Source organism: Gracilinanus agilis, chromosome 1, assembly GCF_016433145.1.
Source record: "Gracilinanus agilis isolate LMUSP501 chromosome 1, AgileGrace, whole genome shotgun sequence".
Taxonomy (NCBI): domain Eukaryota; kingdom Metazoa; phylum Chordata; class Mammalia; order Didelphimorphia; family Didelphidae; genus Gracilinanus; species Gracilinanus agilis.
The window spans coordinates 553694648-553715029 of record NC_058130.1 but is presented as its reverse complement, the minus strand read 5'-3'; the positions used below and the strand labels follow the sequence as shown (position 1 = coordinate 553715029).

At 35.2% G+C, this 20382-nt stretch overlaps 1 protein-coding gene and 1 pseudogene across 1 annotated transcript in view; both read right to left on the bottom strand.

The window, feature by feature from the left end:
• PTPRM (protein tyrosine phosphatase receptor type M) overlaps positions 1–20382 on the bottom strand; it is a 1055867-nt gene that overhangs the window by 663458 nt on the left and 372027 nt on the right. Inside the window, exon 3 of the mRNA XM_044666801.1 lies at positions 15820–16091. Coding sequence (XP_044522736.1) covers positions 15820–16091 — 272 coding nt within the window. The remainder of the gene's footprint in view (positions 1–15819; positions 16092–20382) is intronic.
• LOC123239530 lies at positions 6819–7634 on the bottom strand (annotated as a pseudogene).

The window sequence follows — 20382 nt, the reverse complement described above, 5'->3', positions numbered from 1 at the left end:
TATATATACACACACACATATATACAGATAGATAGATAGATAGATAGATAGATAGATAGATAGGTAGAAAGATATAGATATAGGTATAGATATATCTTGACATTTCATCCTATATAGTTTGTTGCTGTTCCCTCTAAGTAAACTTCTAGTTACCCTGTTGATAATAACAATTTTTAATGTTTACCAAAATCTTCTTTTCTTCTAGGGATACAAATCAATTGAACTTATTGGGTCCCTTAAAGAAAAGATTTTTTTTACTCCTGCTCTCTTAATTACCTTAAGGTGATTCTCTTGAGTTCTATATTTGGGCAGCAAATTCTCTGTTTAAATCCAATTCTTTTCTTTATGAATGCTTGAAAGTCTTCAATTTTATTGAATGACCATACTTTCCCCTGAAAAAATATAGTTAGTTTTTCTGGATAGTTGATTCTTGGTTGTAGACCCAGTTCTGTTGCTTTCCAGAATATTGTATGCCATGCTTTCTGGTCCTTCAATGTAGATGCAGCAAGATCCTGCATTATCCTAACTGTGGTTTCCTGGTATCTGAATGACTTTTTCTTAGCACCTTGTAATAGTTTTACCTCGGTCTGATAGTTTTTGATTTTGGCTATAATCTTCCTGGAAGTTGTCAGTTGTGGATTAAATGTAGGAGGTTATCTATGGATTCTTTCAATTTCTACTTTTCCCTCTTGTTCGAGAATGTCAGGGCAGGTTTTTCTTTGATAACTTCCTGTAGGATGAAGTCTAAACTTTTACTTTTGTCATGATGTTGGAGTAAAGCAATAATTCTTAAATTGTCTTTTTGAGATCTTTTCTCCAAATCTTTGGTTGTATCAATGAAGTCTTTCATATTCTCCTTAAATTTTTCATTTTTTAAATTTTGTTTTATATATTCTTGCTGCCTTGTGAAGTCATTTTCTTCTAGTTGTTGTGTTCTATTTTTTAAAGACTAAATTTCATTACTGGCTTTTTGGTCATCATTCTCCTTCTGGTCCGATTTTCTTTGTAGATCATCTTTTGCCTTCTTTGCTTCATTTTCAAGCTGGCCAATTCTGGCTTTTAAGACTTTATTTTCTTGTTTTAGTTCATGTATTTCATTTTTCAAATTCTCTTCAGCCTCTCTTGATTGCTTTTTGAGTTCCTGAAGTTCTTGAATTAATTGAATTTTGAGATCTTCCAAAGCCTGTGCCCAATTCGCTGGAACTTCTTTATCTTTTATTTCATTTGCTCTCTTTTCACTTCCTTGAAAGAAGCTGTCAATTGTCATTTCTTTTCTCTTTTTCTGTTGTTTACTCATATTTTTTCCTTTTCTGCTCTGCTAGTTTAAGCAGATGGATTTAATGAGCTTTGATGAAAGATCTTCCCCCCAGCTGGCAATGGAGGTTTGTAGTTGCTTTCTCTGCAGTGTATGGGGGAAGGGTGTTGGAGTATTCCTGTCCTCTGAAGACTTCTTGTCTGTCCAGTTGATGGGATTAAGCCTGTATTGCTTGGATTAGAATGTATTGATTAATGTTTCCTGAGGCTAAAACCTCAAGAAGGGAAAAAAAAAAGAAGTAGGGGGACAAGATGGAATATTTTCACTGAACTGTCCAGCGGTAGGGTCCCCCTGCTCTGTCCTAATGTTAGACCTGGTTTTTCTTTCCTTTTAAAGCTCTCTGTTCTCTATCTCGGTACATTAAAGGCCATAGGTCTGAAGTTTTGCTCCATCTAAGCAACCATCTTCCCAGCATCTTTGCTGTGTTTCTCTGGCATTCTCCTCTAGCAACTTCTTTAGAAAAAGTGGAATCACTTTGCCTGTTTGGTTATGTATTATATTATAGGTCTACAAGCCAACTTAAAGACATTGAAACAAACTGAAAAGTTTTCTGGGACATATAATTGTCGTCAATCTGTTTTTGAGACCCTGGACAAGTCATTTAACCACATAGGACTTAAGTTTCATAATCCATAAAATGAGGTCGGACTATATAAACTCTAAGGTCCTATGCAATGATAAAAATCCTCTGCTCCTATGACAGTTACAACTTGAGAACAATAACTTTCACAGCCAAAAAAGGTGCCAAGTAATGTCTGTCACTCTACCCAGAGACAAACCACATGCTGAAAACAGCTGCAAAAGGAGACACAAAGAACATTCCCCTGCCATTTCTCTCTCACATTTTTGTTCCTTTCATTTATTTTTGCTTTTTTTTTTTACAACAAATGCTGTTTATTTTAGCTGATAAAAGCATTGTCTAATGAAAAATGGTATAAGTGGTGAAATGAAAACAAATGAGGATATAATCAATTACTACAATGAAATAATTAAACAACTCAATTCTGACATGAAACCTTTAACCAAATAAGAAACAGAACAATGGGAAGAAGCAGCCTGGTCTTTTGGGTATCCTCCTAAGATCTAGGGAGGGCAGAGTAGATAGAGTGCCAGACCTGGAGTCAGGAAAATTCATTTGTATGATCTCAAATCCAGCCTCAGATACTCACTAACTGTGTGACCCTGGGCAAGTCACTTCATCCTGTTTGCCTTTGTTTCCTTATCTGTAAAAAGAGCAGAAGGAAATGCAAACCACTACATTATCTTTGCCTAGAGAACCTTAACTGGGGTCATGAAGAGTCAGACAGGGCTGAAAAAAATGGCTGAACAAAAACAACCATATGGTAATCCTGTATTGCAGGAAGTAATCAGCATTTGATAGTGGTAGGCAGGTATCAACTCCCTAGAACTTTTCTGCAACAAAACACATGATAACAATATCCCACATTTACATAGTATTATATGTGCCTGGTGTTATGAGGAACTGAAGTTGAATGAGTATGGAAGATTCCTAAGTGTAACACACAAGTTGTGGTTGTGAAACAGAAAGGACTCCACAGGAATATTTGTAGTGAATCTGCTACACCCAAGTTCAGTATAACAGTGTCCCAGGACAGATAGTCAAACGAAGAATCTGTGGTTAAGAACACACAGCTGCTTCTAACTATCTATCCTGGCTCAATATGGATAACATTAGTTGACTATGATTTAAATCCTTTACAGTTGAAAGGAATCTCCTCTTCCTTCAAATACCCAAGGATATGTTCACTAATCCCTAAGGTAAAGACGACATTCACTTTAGATAAGTTTAAAGATTTAATAATAACAGGTTTAGGGAGGGAGCAGGGAAATGAAGGGAAGCGGGATATAGGAGATCCTTGGCCTAAGCTATTGATGACAAGATGGTATATGAATTGAAAGTAATCAGGGGTACTCATGCTTGTTAGTTGTTGACCGTTAGTTTGCCAGTTACCAGCCTGGCAGAGCCAGACTGCTTCAACCTAAATCATATTATTTGATGGTAATTATGTTGCTTCTTTTTGATGAGTAAATTAAATCAGAATGTTCAGTATAGGATAACACAGGATTTGAGGCTATGAAAGTGATCAGTGCTAGTTGCTGGTATCTTAAGTTGACTTTTGGCTTACCCAAACCCAACCAAGACCTCCCACCAATTCCTCTCTCAAAATTGAGATCTCTGTCTCAGTTCAAATCCTGCTTTTACACTTTTTCCAACAACTGAATTTGCACCTGTTGGGCTCTGCCCAGCTCAGCTCATTCCAAGTTCTAAACAGCTAACTGTCAATCATTTTGTTTTTCATATTGCATTTTAAAATGTCATTACAATAGTATTTAAAGAGTGATAAAAACTCTTTCCTCATAACTACCCTGTAAAGTGGTTAGGATCAATATAATCTCTGCTTAACAGAGAAACTGAGGCAAAGCTAAATGTTTTATTTAAATATTATATTTTTTTAGAAAAATTTTCCATGGTTACATGATTCATGTTTTTACTTTCCCCTTCACCTCCCTTCAACCTCCCTCTCCCCCATATCCAACACACATTTCCACTGGTTTTAACATGTGTCATCAATCAAGAGTTATTTCCATATTATTGACATTTACATTGGTGTGGTTGTTTTAAGTCTATATCCCCAATCATGTCTGCATCAACCCATGCGTTCAAGCTTTTCTTTTGTGTTTCCGATTCTGTAGTTCTTCCTCTGAATGTGGGTAGCATTCTTTTCCATAAGTCCCTCCAGATTGTCCTGGGTCACGGTGTTACTGCTAGTACAGAAGTCCATTACATTCGATTTTACCACAGTGTATCAGTCTCTGTGTATAATGTTCTTCTGGTTCTGCTCCTTTCACTCTGCATCAATTCCTGGAGGTCTTTCCAGTTCACATGGAATTCCTCTAGTTTATTCCTTTTAGCACAATAGTATTCCATCACCAGCATATACCACAATTTATTCAGCCAGTCCCCAATTGAAGGGCATATTCTCATCTTCCAGTTTTTTGCCACCATAAAAAGCACGGCTATAAATATTTTTGTACAAGTCTTTTTATCTATGATCTCTTTGGGGGTAAAAACCCAACAATGCTATGGTTGGATCTAAGGGCAGGTAGTCTTTTAGAGCTCTTTGGGCATAGTTCCAAATTGCCATCCAGAATGATTGGATCAGTTCACAATTCACCAGCAATGCATTAATGTCCCAATTTTGCCACATCCCCTCCAACATTCATTACTCTCCCCTGCTATCATTTTAGCCAATCTGCGAGATGTGAGGTGGTCCCTCAGAGTTGTTTTGATTTGCATTTCTCTAATTATTAGAGATTTAGAACATTTTCTCATGTGCTTATTGATAGTTTTGATTTATCTGAAAATTGCCTATTCATATCCCTTGCCCATTTATCAATTGGGGAATGGCCTGATTTTTTATATGATTGATTTAGCTCCTTGTATATTTGAGTAATTAGACCTCTGTCAGAGTTTTTTGTTATAGAGGCAAAGGTAAATTGAGTAACTTCTGCAAAGTAACAAAGTTTGTGATAGTCAGAACTGTCCACCAAGATCTTCTTCCTTCTAGTCCAAGGTTCTTTCCCCCAAATTCTAACATGCTAATTTGTACGGAATTTTTTCCTTCTAAATTCCAAATGAACTGTGATTAACTAAGAAAGTGAAAAAAATTTAGTCATCATTAAATTTTTGTTAATTAAAAAAGCAAAACTGGACCACCATCTATCTGTTTTTCCTTCGGTATAATCTCAGCCATGATGTGGTACTCCCCACCATCCTTTTCACACTCATGACTTAGCTTGTCAGAAGAACATTAACATTTTGATTTTCTCAAAGCTCTGTATTTTATTGTATCTGACAACATCTACAAGTAATATGTGAGACTGATTAGTCAAAATAACAGCTAGTGAGGCAAGAGGCACTGATGAGAGGGAAGGAAGAGGAAGGGGAAGGGAACTGGTGACAAGCCAGAAAACAACTGGTTAAAACAGTAGTTTTCATTTGCTTATGGAAAACAAGCCTGGAAGCAAGCCTGGTAGATGTTTCACATCAGGCTATCCCTCAGACACCTGACAAACAGGAAATAGAGAAGCAGTTTAACATCGCAACATCCCTGATCCTCCTTGCTTCAATGAAGAGCAAAATTAGCTTTTCATTCCTTCCACTTTCCCATGCTATGTGTGAGCAAAGAAAGAGGATTTGCTTACCAACACAATTGTCTACCACAGAAAAAATGCTAGTGAAACGTATCTGTCAGTTTTCTAGGACAAAAGGGAAGCGAGGCTACCTGACTGTCCTAGCCAACCTCACTGTCGCGTTACCTTACCAACTGGACTTTTTATGGAGGTTTTTCCTAATAAATTTCTATTTTTACCATAAAAATTTTAATGCTATCTTAATTATTAAAAATACCTTCATTTAAAAGTGTTTTCCTCTAATGAGAAAAATAATAAAAGAATACAAAATTTCTTTAGCCTAAAAGAGCCAAAAACAATGAATAATTTGAGCAGTCATGAAGAATTCCTGATGAAAACAGTCAAGAATCCACTAATAGTAAATGTACAGGAAAAGAAATATAAAGTGATATTTTGATTTTTTAAAAATATTTTTCCACATATGGAAATTCTCCTCTCTGAGCACCCCAAATTTACAATGCATTAACACAATAACACTGTCGATGCTTAACTAATGCTTGTTAACCGACTTCTTTTTTTCAGGCCCAGTAATAAATGATAACATTCACTTCCTTTGCCTTTCTCTTTCTAGCTTTTTTTCCCCACTCCTCCTTTACATTTTTTAAAAGGGACAATGTATGGGTAGCTTGGTGGCTCAGTGGATTGAGTCAGACCTAGAGATAGGTGTTCTTAGATTCAAATCTGCATTGACACTTCCTAGCTGTGTGACACTGGGCAAGTCACTCAATTTCAATTGCCTAGCTAGAGGGCTATTTGTGAATAAATTTGTGTTTATAATTTAAAATTTCCCACAAAAAATGAATTCAGTACTGACATAGTATATAAATTGTGCTGTCAGGAAGTAGTTTAATTAGAATGTCAGCTTTGGGAGTTGATGGTAGGGTGTTTATGCCTTCTTCTTGAGATGTCCTAGGAAGGAGTTTTCCTTCATTATTGGCTTACAAGGCCAGTATTTTTGTTAAATTACTTGGACAGTTATGGGTATTTTGATTGGAGTATATAGTTCTCGAATATTCCTGCTAAAGGCATTAGAGCAAGGATGATAGTGAAAAACGAGATTGAAGCTATTTGGCCAATGATGATGAATGGTTGTTCTACAGGTTAGGATGAAGAGGTTGGCTGTAAAAATTCAAAATATGGTCTGTGAGATTGGTCGAAATATTAGGCTCTGCTGTTTGGATGTATGAAGGAGAGGAATAACTAAGAGGACTGAAATGGATGCAAGTAATGCTAGAACTCCTAATTTGTTGGGGATAGATCATAGAATTGCGTATGCGAATAGGAAGTATCATTCCGGTTTAATGTGGGGTGGGGTAGTTAGTGGATTGGCTGGTGTAAAATTGTCCAGGTCTCCTAGTATGTTGGGTGAGAATAGGGCTAGTGATAGAAGTGTCAGGATTATGAGAATGAGTCCTAGAATGTCTTTAATGGTATAATAAGGATGAAATGGGATTTTATCTGAGTCAGGGTTGATTCCTGTTGGGTTGCTGGAGCCTGTCTCATGAAGGAATAGAAGATGGACAATGACAAGAGCTAGAATAATGAAAGGTAGGATAAAGTGGAAAGCGAAGAATCGAGTTAGTATGGCTTTATCTACAGAGAAACCACCTCAAATTCATTCAACTTGTGTTGTGCCGATGTAAGGAATGGCTGATAGAAGATCTGTAATGACAGTAGCCCCTCAGATTGATATTTGTCCTCATGGAAGAACATATCCAACGAATGCGGTTGCTATAACTGTTAGGAGTAGGATTACTCCAATGTTTCAGTTTTCTCTGAATAGGTAGGATCCGTAGTAGATTCCTCATCCTACATGGAGAAATAGGCATATGAAAAATATGGAAGATCCATTTGCGTGCAGGTTGTGAATTAGTCAACCATAGTTTACGTCTCGGCAGATGTGGGCTACTGATGAGAAAGTGGTTAATGTGTTTGATGTGTAGTGTATGGCTAGGAATAGTCCTGTAAGGATTTGAATAATAAGGCAGATTCCTAGGAGGGATCCAAAGTTTCATCAAGCTGAGATATTGGATGGTGCTGGTAAATCAATGAAGGAGTGGTTGATAATTTTTACGAGTCGGTGGGTTTTTCGTAGGTTGGTCATTATGTTTTTGTAGTTGAAGTACAACAATGGTTTTTCATGCCATAGGTTATGGTTAAAGTCCATGCTAAAATAATAAAAATGATAATTATTTTTGTTATTTCTTTGCTATTAATTGTTGGGTTTGTGTTTAAATTATTATCCTTCTGCCTTGGAAACAATTCTTGTTATTGATTATAAAACAGAAAAGTATGAGGTTTGTTTTTTTAAAGGCAGTATTGATAAGGCGCTTAATTAAAAAAACATGTAAATACCTACTTGAAATTATGAAGAGTGAAAAGAGAAGAACCAAGAGAACATTATATGCAACAACAGAAATATTGTTTGAAGAATGACTTGTGTATATCCAACTCCAGAGAAAGAACTGAGAAACAGAAACAAGCAAGACATAGTTTTACAAATACCTATATCTTTTCATGAAATGATGCCTTTTTTAGAATGGGGAGGGGAGGAAAGGAAGTAATTACCTGGGAATTATAATGTAACAAATAAATAATTAAAAAATTAAACCCTTACCTTCCAACTTAGAATCAATACTGTGGGTTGGTTCCAAGACAGAAGAGTATAAGGGCTAGAAAATGAGGGTTAAGTGACCTTTCCAAGGTCACACAGCTAGGATGTGTCTGAGGTCAGATTTGAACCCTGGACCTCCCATCTCTAGGCCTAGCTCTCAATCCACTGAGCTACACAGTTTCCCCCTAAATTTTTTAAATATTAAAATAAAGAAGGCAATATTTTATAACCACCACAATTATAGGTTAGCCTTGCCACAAAAGGAAGGAAAAAGCTATGAATGTCAAGCTAAGAAGACAGGCAAAATGGTATAATAGAAGAGTTTTGTATTTGGAATCAGAGAAACGGGTTTCCAAACCTTGCTCAGTTCCTTCCTAATAATTATCAGTCCTTGGGTAATCAATTTTGATTTTCTGGGACTTAGTTTCCTTACCTATAAAATATGGGTATTGGAGTAGATAACTACAACTAAAACTACAATCACTACAATAATAATAATAATATCTCACATTGATATCAATCAAAATACATTTATTAAGTGCCTACTATACTTTGCTAAGCTCAGAGTATGCAAAAAAAGAAGCAAAAGACAATCCCTGCCCTTATGAACTAGCGAGGGAGACAATTACAATTCAGTCTAATGTAGTCTATACAAACAAATATATGCAAACAAACTATATACAAGATAAATATGAAATAATTGAGAGAAGTCACATTATAAAGAGGGTTCCTGTAAAGGAAAGGATTTATTCTTAGACTTAAAGAAAGCCAAAGAAGTAAGTAGGCAGTTTAAAAAGCAGGGGCATCTTTCAGTCATGGTGGATTGCCAGAGAAAATGCCCAGAGTCAAGAGATGGAATATGCCCAGGATTTGTTTGTGGAACAGCCATGAGATTACTGTTACTGGATCAAAGAGTAACTGTCCAGAAGGAAGATATAAGGCTGGAAAGTAGGAGGACTTTGAATGCCAAATAGCATACTTGCATTTGATCCTGGAGGTGATAGTCACTGGGGGATGAGTTTTTGGAGTAGAGGGGTGACATGATCAGTCCTATAACTGAAGAAAATGACTTTGATGGCTGAATGGAGGATGGACTGGAGTGAGGAGGCATTTGAGGCAGGGAGACCCAATGGCTGCTCCTGCAGATGTACGTGCAAAGGATTACATCAGGATGGTTGCAGTGTCAGAAGAGAGCAGTGGGGATTTACCTGAGATATTCCAAAGAGGAAATCAACAGGGCTTGGCAACAGATTGGATAGGTGAGGTGGGAGATGCTGAAAAGTCCAGAATGACCTCTAGTGTATGATCCAGAAAGACTGGGAGTGCTCTCTAGTTTACAAAGTTCTTTATATACATGATTACATGAGCCTAAAAATGATGAATAAAAAAAAATTTGTGATGTAGGTACTATCATTTTCCTGATTTTTTTTACAGGTGGGAAAACTAACACAGAGACTGTCATTTGCTGAGTGTCTAAGATTTTTTCAGCTCTAACTCCAAGCTTTTAAAGAGAGAATGAAAGGACCCAAAATATATGAAAGTACAAAAACTTATTCCAATCGGCCATAAGAATCACAGATATTTGGAGGGGGGGTTACTATAAGCAAAGGAAAAATTCTTACTGTCAAAAGGAAAAATTGAGGAAATTGTGAGAAAAAAACACATAGTAACCACTCAAAAAGATGTTTAAAATTGATTTGAAAAATATTTACACATATTCTATCATGGTAATCCACTTCTTGTTAGAGAATCAGATCTTGGTCAATTTTAATATGACCACAGAATGTCACTGTTGGCTAATCAAAACGCAGTGCTAATCAATTCTTAGATGTAGCTTATATCACTTTTTATTCTGAGACACACAATTAGATTTCAGGGGCTACTATTGTGAATAATGTGTATAAAGGGTATTTACTCCCCTGCCACATCACCTATTTCTGAAGAGGTATGGCCTATATAGCACAAAAATACCATCTCTGAGTATTATTCAGGCATGAGTTTTCTCACTCTAAATTATGACTTAATTTTTAAAAATTAAATAACTGGGCTGAAGGCAAACACCATATAAAAAGCATTCAGGGTATATGTAGCAATTGAAAATTGGAGGTCATATTTTAAAATACAGGTGAGATCATGCTATCTGTATTCCCTGAAGTCCTCATTTACCAGAAAAGGTATCAGACTGGTAAAGGGTAAATCTTGGCTTAGCTTTATGTGCAAATTCCTTTGTGTTCTTACTGCAAAAGGATTCTGAGCAGGATCCAGATGGAATCCACTCCTAATCTTCAACCAGAATCCTTCAACACATCTAAAAGAATCCATTTTAATGAGGTTATAACGGCTAAATAAAGATCATTTCTGTATCATGTTTGACTAAAATTTGCTTCTTATTTTTTAAAGAAATGATTAAAATAATGTTAACATCATCCCTTTTCTTTTTTGTAGAACCATGAATTTGTACAACTATTCTGTATAGCAAATTGAAATTATGCAAAAAAAACTTCAAAACTAAAATGTCCATATTCTGAGACCAATCACACTCCCAAAATAGTCCCAGATATAGCAAAACTTTTACAGCACTATTTTTTTGTGGCAGCAAAAAGCTGCAAACAAAGTGAATGATAATTACATAGGGAATGTCTAAATATACTGTGGAACATTAACGTGGAGCATGATGAAAATAGAGAAGCTTAGAAAGACTCATGAACTGATACAAAGTCAGAAGAGTTGAGAAAACAATATATTCACTGTAAATAGAAATAATGACAACTACAAAACAATATTTATAAAGTTATGCAAAATTGTAAAGAACAAGATTGGCCACAAAGAACAGGAGAATACAAGTGTCTCCTCAGTGTACATGGCTTTGAACACACAAGGCAATCAGAAGCTCATGTTCTGTGAGGGTGGGTGGGCAGAAACCTGTGGAGTTGGGTCACTTGGTTCTGACTCAGAAGGAGGGAAAAAAAGAAAAGTATATAAGATACAAAGTGTTTTTCTTTTAAAATGCTAGCAAAACAAAGAAAGCCACTAGAGGTGGAAAAAAACAACAACTTTTTATTTTTTAAAAAAGCATTAAGTTGCTGATGTGTAAATCAAAGGAACAGGTATTTCAGCTGGCTTCCCTCTGATGAAAAAGCAGGTAGCCCATACTTCCCTACTGGTACAGCTCTAGCTAATGGGCAGGTTTTAAGTAGCAGCAATTAGAACAAGCATTAATTAAGGAATTAAATGTATCTTAATCACCAAATACTTGACAATTTAAGTTTTAATGAACAGTAATTAACCTGCAATTACCTGTATTACATGCAGGCTACCATTGTGATTTGTAGAGTAGCATACACAGTAACTTGCCATATATAGTAAGTAGAAGCTGCATAAATGACTAAGGGCTGTGAGAACACCTCTATGCAACAGCAGAGAAATCTTTTTAAATTCTGTTTAGAGGCTGATGCAAATAACAAGAGGGGAAAGATAATGAAAGCAATAGAAGCCAAAGAAAACACTTCGTTTATCAAAAATAAAGAGGGCACTTGCCTTTATTTGTATTGAAAACTAACCCAAATAAAATGCTTCTAAAGTTTAGACTTGAACCAAAATGGCAAAGTATTACATTCTGATCAAATCACAGCTGATCAAATTTTATGATATTTGATCAAATGATTACCTTTAAATGACAGAAATAAAACATTTTTTACATATGTTCTGGTTACAGAAACCAAGTTTATGTTTTCCAGCATTCTGCATATTTAAGTTCAACATGTAGTAAAACATATATGCAAAGCAATATTCTAGGTTTTCATTGTTCAGTTGTTCAGTCATTCTGACTCTATGATTCCATTTGGAGTTTTCCTGGAAGATATCACAATAGTTTACTATTTCCTTCTCCACCTCATTTTACAGATGAGAAAAGTGAAGCAAACAAGATTAAGTGGCTTGCCCAGGGTTACATAGCTAGTAAGTGTCTAAGGCCAGACTTGAACTAAGGAAGACGAGTGTTTCTGACTTCAGGCATGGGACTCTGTCCACTATCCCACCTAATTGCTCAATATACTAGGTATCAGAGGCACAGCATTTAAAGAATATAATTCCTTTGTTCAAGAAAGTTACACTATACCATCAGGGATAAGATCTAAGCCCCTGTCTATTAAAAACTTAAAGTAGAACACAGCAACTGTTATCTTGTAATTTTCTGGAACAGAATGACTAGAAAAATTCAAAAAGAGGAAGATCCTCTCTTTTCTTCAATTTTACGGTCTGGCCTTCTCATTCTCATTTTATTAGTAAACACTTAAAACTGGCAAGGTTGATCAAGATGATCTCTGATGCTTCTATGATCCTTATAATCATACATTCTAGTTATTCTGAGTTAGAATCTGACTCATATTGGAGCCAGCTAATATAATAGACAGATTACTATTAAATTTTCAGGGCGGTCATTTACACCTCAGAAATCTGCAAAATCAGAGCTTTATTTATTGTTTCAATAATTGTGTAGACTTTTAAAAAAGTGTTGGAGAATGTTAATAACATGGTTTAAACGTAAAAGTATACACCTTCCCCATACACATCCAAACAGAGGTTGTTGAACATTTACCAGCTTATCCCAAGTTATGCTATTTTCTCTTACTTGAAGGGCAATGGGGTATGAGGCCAGCTAGGTGAAAAAGTGAATAAATTGCTGGAATGAAAGTCAGAAAGACTCATTTTCCAGAGTTTAAATCCAGCCTCAGACATTTACTAACCATGTGACCTTGGACAAGTCACTTACCCCTGTTTGCTTTAGTTTTCTCATCTATAAAATGAGCTGGAAAGAGAAATGGTAAACTGCCCCAGTATCTACCAAAAAAATAACCCAAATGCAGTCATGACATCAGACATGACTGAACAACAGCAATAAAAGTGGTATAATGGAAAAAAAGTACCTAATGTTGTCAGAACTAGATTCAAACACTACCACTGAAGATTTTTACCCATGTGATCCCTTTACCTTTCTGTTCCTCAGTTTTTTTAAACATAAAATAAACACTAAATGCACTCTATAATACTTTCAAGCTCTGGACCTATGATCCTATGAGTTTTCCTTTTGCATTGATGCATTATATTTTGATTTCAGAATGACGAAAAAGTGAAGATTGCTGGACCTGAATATGGAAGACTTGAGTTCATATCCTATGTCACATCGTAGCTGTCTGATTCTAAGGAAATCACTGCACCTCTGTCTACCTTGGTTTTCTTATCTGTAATATGGGGATAATAGCAGCACTTATTTCTAAGGATTGTTGCAAAAATCAAATGTGATAATATCTTTAAAGTACTTTGCAACATAAAAGTACTATATAGATGCTATTATTAATAATAATCTTATTATTATTTCCATATATTTACAACCCAGTGGAAAAGGTAACAATTTATTTTCCATATTCCTAAATCTAACTATTTAATAGAAGATGGCTCTTCACTGTTGTCTTCTGAGATTAGTGAATAATCTCACATTCCAATATAATAATTTCTTTTATAGAATCCAGCAATCAAGTTAGATATGACAAACATCACATCAAAGAAGATCTAAATATCCATATTTAAATGAACAAATAAATAATTATTACTAATAATCTAGCCACTAAAGTGGGGAACTTTTAAATATATTAATTAACTAGAATTAAAATGAAATCTTACTGAAAACCTTCACCAAAGTTTAGGGCCAAATGTTTTGTTTTTATTTTTTATTTTTTCATTTCCACAGGAGACTTAATATATGCCTTTGTTGAATATCACTCCAACTAGATTCCAAGGACATTTCTACATGTAATCTAGGGTTAAATCAATTTCCATTACTCCTCTACATGACTTCACCTTTTAAAAACTGATCTTTCCTAGATGTCAAGAAATTGAGAAATGCAGATTGAAACATACCATTCTTCACTTTATTTCCACCATTAATTTTTTTCTAGGGTAAGAGATAGGTTTCTTTTTTCACAAATATAATGAACAGGGAAACATTTATCATATGATAATAAATGTACAGCCTATACTTGCTGTCTTTAGAGGGGAGAGAAAATACGGATTGTAAAATGTCAGAAAATGATTATTAAAAATGGTGTTGATATGTAATCTGGAAAAAATTAAAAATTAAAATGGAAAGAAAGAAATTGAGCCATCCCATCAGCACAATTGACTTTTACAGCCAGATGCGGAAAGCATTTTTGAAAGAAAAAAAAATTAAATGGCTCAATTTGGATTATATCCCAGCTTACTTAAACTAACAGATATTTTTAAAATTAAGCCGTTAACTGTCATTTAGCAGTCTTTAGAGCCAAGGTTATCAGAGTTAAATAGGATGAAAGTTCCCTACAGTTTTAATAACTGTAGCTTAAGTGAATATTGTGTGGCCCACTGAGCTTGGCTATGATGGAATGAAAACTAGAATTGAAACCAGAAGACCTACATTTAAATCCCCATTCTACTACTCATTAACTGCTTTTAATTCTTGGGCAAACTCCTCAGTTTTCTGAGCCTTGATTTCCTGAGATTGGATTAGTTGACCTCTAAAAATTCAAAGCTATGATCTATTCATTTCCAGCTAGGTGGTACAGTGGATAGCGTTCTGGACCTAGAGTCTAGAAGACTCATCTTTCTGAGTTAAAATCTGGCCTTAGACACTAACTAGCTATGTGACCCTGGACAAGTAACTTACCCTTGTTTGTCTTAGTTTCCTCATCTGTAAAATGAGCAGGAGAAGAGAATGGCAAAGCACTCCAGTATCTATGTCAAGAAAAACCTTAATGGGGTCACAAGAAGTTGGACATATCGGAAATGACTAAATAACAATCCTATTACAAAACAAGTAGAAAAGGATTTCAGATGGTATGTGATGGAAATAATTTAGTAAATTATAATATAAATAATAATAAATAATATACATCATTTTAAATATATAATGTATTGCATTATTGTTGTTATGATTCAGTTGTGTCCAACACTACGTGATCCCATAGATTTTTCTCCAACAAAATTTTCTTGACAAAGATATTGTAGTAGTTTGTCATTTCCTTCTCCAGGGTGTCCTCTTTTTACAGATGAGGAACTGAAATAAATAAAGGGTGAAGTCACTTGCCCAGGATCACATAGCTAGTGTCTAAGTCATTTGAACTCAGATCTTCCTGACTTCAGGTTGGGTACTCTTTCCAATGCATCAGTTAGCTGCTCTTTTAATATTATAATATGATATAATATGATATAATATGATATATGATATGATATGATATGATATAAAATAATGTAATGTAATAATATAAAATTAAAGACAGGGCATTTTTCCATACTCTTTCCTACTGCCTCCCTATCTGTCCCTTTGGAAAAACATTTTGTTGCACACAAACTTAACTGGGTCAGGACTCTCTCAAAAGATTAATGTCTCAGTTAATCCTAAGAAATAATCTAAGAAAACAAAGCTCCTCTTAGTAGTATCTTTAACAATATATCCTATAGACAAGGTACTATGACTTCACATACTTTAGCCTGAAAAAAATACCGCTCCCAAAATAAGGAGCAACCGAGACTTTTTGAAATAGTAAATGACAGATTATCTTTTAGATGGAAAGTAACTACATATTTCAATTAACCAATCAACAAGCATTTGCTACTGTAAATGAAAAATGAAGAATAAATATACCTGATAAAAGTTGGGCCAGAAGGTACTAATTGCCAGTTCTGCTCTATTCCAGGTGCCAGTCGGAGCTCCAGATATGTTCCAGATTGGGTTCCCCAAAGGACCATTATTAACTTTTACATAAACATTCAGTAGCCCAGGAAGGGAATGACTCTTGCTGGATACAAAGTAGTGAAAGTCAATGCAATGGGTGTCATTTTCTTTAAGCTGGGGTAAGAGAAGATGGGTCCTTTGTAATTCTGGTCTCCCAGATGTATTAACCAACATGAAAGAGCCTGTCAAAACAAAATTAAATGAAGTCAGATCCTCAATCAGCATTTTCTGGTCTCTACTGAAAAAGTCATATGGATGGAGAAAAGGATCATTATTTGCAATACTAAACACAGTTCCAGATATATCTTTCACAATTCCCCCCTCATACACATTAAACTCCAAAAAAACTGAACTATTTGATAATCCTAGATTAGACCCCATGCTTTTCCTAATCCATACTTTTAACTAGGCTTCTCTCTCTGTTAAAATACTCTCTTCTTCAGAGCTATAACTAGTGAGACAACTGTGGCTTTGCCTCAGGTCACTATGGTGTTTGGTATTCCAGTGGTATGTGTTTTCCTTTTATTTTTTGTAACACCTAAGTTCCCAGAGTTCCTCTCTCCCCTCCATGCAGCAGAGAAAGTTTTTGACCATACACACACACACACACACACACACACACACACACACACACACACACACACACACAAACTATGTCTTGTCTGATCAATTCTTTCTCTGGAGGTGGAAATACATAAGTCATTCTTCAAACAATATTTCTGCAGCATGTGATCTTCTACAAGAAAAACTAAGTTAACATGCAATTAGCTAACATAATTAGGTAAACTAAGAATTTAGCAGATGGTGGGTTTCCTCCCCTAATCAGATGGACCCTTAATGATATCTTTCCCACCCAACATCTCTTCCCAATTGTGGCTTCCCTAGTAGTTGCCTCATGGTGCCTAGAAATTTCTATGCATAGCATTCCTATTTCAGGATCTCTTATTCTCCTCATCCCACAAAGTAGTTTCCAAAGGTCCAAAAGACCCTGTTTTATGTAGCTCTATTCCCTTGCTTCTACCTTCAGTATCATCTATCAATTTCTATCCATTTTTAAATGTTCAATCAAAATGCCATCTCTTCCACAAAAGTCGACCTTCATCTCTTTTTCAAAGAGAATAATGACATTTCTTTTCTGAACATTCATGAAAATTTGCTTATACTTCTCTCATTACACTTTCCTCACATTCCCAGCACCTCATACTGTGCCTGAAACATATTGGGCACTTAATATATACTTCTTGATTAACTGGCCTTGTGCTATAGTCATTTGAGTTTATTTCTCCTAGCAGATCATTAGGAGTTCCTTGTCCCATTATTGTGTCATTTATAAGAAGGTGATCAATAAAGATTTATTGAACAAATAAAACTCATTTTTAAATCTTGCCAACTCTCACTTATTCTTGTTATTATTCCAAAAAAAACAACACATTCCATAAGCCATTATAACAAATGTAAAAGATTATCCAATGTTTACAAAGTAGTTTATATTTTCGAGATATACAGTTATTATTAGTATCTCTCTTCTAAAATCTTTTTTTTGATGACTTATCATGGCATAGAAGTGACCCAGAGTTTATAAAGACTATGCCAATACAACTTAAATTATTCCCAGCATGTAGCAGAATGCCTGGCAAGTATTAGAGGCTTAATCAATATTGTTGACTTGATGTGACCTGGAAAGATTTCAAGCATAGGTCTGGTTACCTCAGGACCAACTTAGCTAAATTCAAGATCATCACCAAGTAGTCTGTGAGGTAATGACTTTTCTAAATGCAAAATTCTTAAAACCCATTTACAAAGCTGCAGGGATTTGAATTTAGGTCAGTAAGAAGAATAACATTATTATTATTCTCTAATTAATATTATTATTCTATTAAAAAGCTCAAATCATTAAAGTATTGAAATAACCACCAGTGAGGGTGCCTTCTCCTGCCCATCCATTTCCCTACATTCTCTTCATCTGTCTCCTACGTCCATGCAGTGACTGGGAGGAAAGGGTAGCATAGCTCCCTCCTCGGATGACCCAGGAGTTACTACCTCTATTCCTTTTGAGCTGAAGGATCATCAGGCCTTGCCCTCTGACTTGCCACCACACCCTCCAGATACCCAGGCGATATTTTACATGTTAATACATTTTGAGCCTTGTCATCCACATGACTGCAGGACTCTCAAGACTGATAGGTCTTTCCATCTGCCCTGCAACTGAACTCTTTTATAAGTGATATTATCATCCCTTAGAGTGTGAGTTCCTTCTTAGCAGGGACCAAATCAGTTTTTCTATTTGTATCCCTTAGCATTGTGCTTGGCACAATAATAAATAATAAACACATTTTCATCCATAGAACAAACACATTTCATTCATTCCTTTGCATCAATTACTACTCATAGTATCCTTGATGTGGAAAATTTCATTTAATACTAATTCAAAATGTGTCACAGAGAAATGGGAAGCAACTTTACCAGACTTCCATAAGAAATTAGTGCCTGAGTCAGAATCAAATCCTTGGAGGCTTCTGTTTTCCCATCCAATTTCCTTCAAGTTACCTCAGCTACCACTAAGACACTTTGGAAGAAAACAAATTACTAATTTTTGGCCACAGAGCTGAAGGAAAAAAAAATACCAATAGCGCATTTTTTTCTGAAGAGAACTACATATGTTTTAAACCCCCAACAAGTGGAAGTTGTTTTTTTTTAATAGTATACATATTGTGTAATGCAGGGTTTTGCAGAAATAAATACTTCCTATTGAGATTCAAAGATTTGCAGAGGAACAACAAAAACTCTTGACATAATTGTGGGTAGCCATATTCAAAAAAATGTGAAAAACTAGAACTATATAAGTAGGGGATATTCAGATACCAGCAAAATTTTCAAGTGGTATTTATTGGTAAATTAAACTACACAAGTTTCAAGAATGCACTGTTTAAGGTTTTATAACAGTAAGAATTTGCCAGATATTAAACTCAAATTCTCTATTCAGCTTCCCCACATGTCTGTCTACATAGGACAAAGATGAATGACATGAATAAAGATAACCTTGAGACACTGGAAAAAACAAACCCTAAAGTATCCTCTCTGAATCACAGAAAGATTAAATTGTGCATTAAAATTGGAGTATACTTTTTTAACTTGGCAAACCATCAGTGGTTTGTACTGTGATACATAAATGCAGCTCCTAGGCATCTCTCTTTCATGCCTGATGCTCCTTCCAACCCTAGAACAGTTCTATCAGATTCAAGGATCTCTGTGAATTCACTTCAATTCCATATCAAAGTTCAAGAATCCACCAGTTTTAAATAAACCAACCAGCTTATGTTCTCTTCATTAGAGAGCTAGAGGACACAATAACCTTAAAATAAAGGCAGGCGATGAAATAGTATTTTAAGTTAAAGAGGCAATAAAACATTCTCTCCATGAAGGAAGAATACCATCTCCCACAAACATATCCATCATTGTTATATAGGATAGGCATACACATACTGGGATCTGGAATGAAGTATACATACAGAGAGAACACATGCATCGAGGACCCATGTGTGGAAGGGTAGGCCATTCTTGACTGATGCTGCGAAGTCCCAAAATCTTCTCTTATGATGAATCTTTCACATTTTGTAACCAGACATGTGCCCTACATGACCTTAGCATTGTGACATGTTTCTGAAGCTCCTCTACTGGAATTTTGGATCTTTAACTTTGATTATCATTGGTTTCTCTGCTCTCTTCTTGGCAAATCACTCAACTGGTGTCTGCTGGGCAATAGTCCTTGCTACAGATTCTGGACTATTAGCCAGTCACTTCAATGCAAAGAATCATTAAGCTAACAGAGTCTAAAACAATATATAACCCCTAGGTGGGCCTGCATCTTCTTCACTTTTATAACCTAAAATATTGCAGACCTCTGTCACAGGCAGAGGTTTAAGCCTCTGTTGTCTTACCATACAAATGATTTGAGGATAGAATAAAAAAAGTAAATGAAGAAAACAAGGTGACCATTCTCTAACCAATATATCAACATTTCTATGTTTTGTGTATCTGTCACTAGCAAAAACTTACAGTTTTGATTCTGCATTTTAACCTATAAAATCATTGTTGGTAAATTCTACAAAGTTCTGAACACTAGATGAAGTAATCATAATGATTTAAATCCTGATATACCATCATACCAAGAAAAGATCAGAGGAGAAATTTTCTTTAATAATATGTTCCATAATAATTCTAGGAAATAAGTCCAGCATGTTAATTTATAGATTCAACTTATCTCCACATTTTTAAAGCTACTATATTTTTTAAAAAAGATAATAAAGGATCCAAATAGGCAAAAATGCAAGAGATGAGAAGTAATCTTGTTATTCCTTTATTTAATTTATATCTTTAAATTAACTAAGTATATATTAATTTTAATTATTATGTAATAATAACTAATAATTAAGTATATTAATTAATAATATTAAATTAACTAGGTATATATAA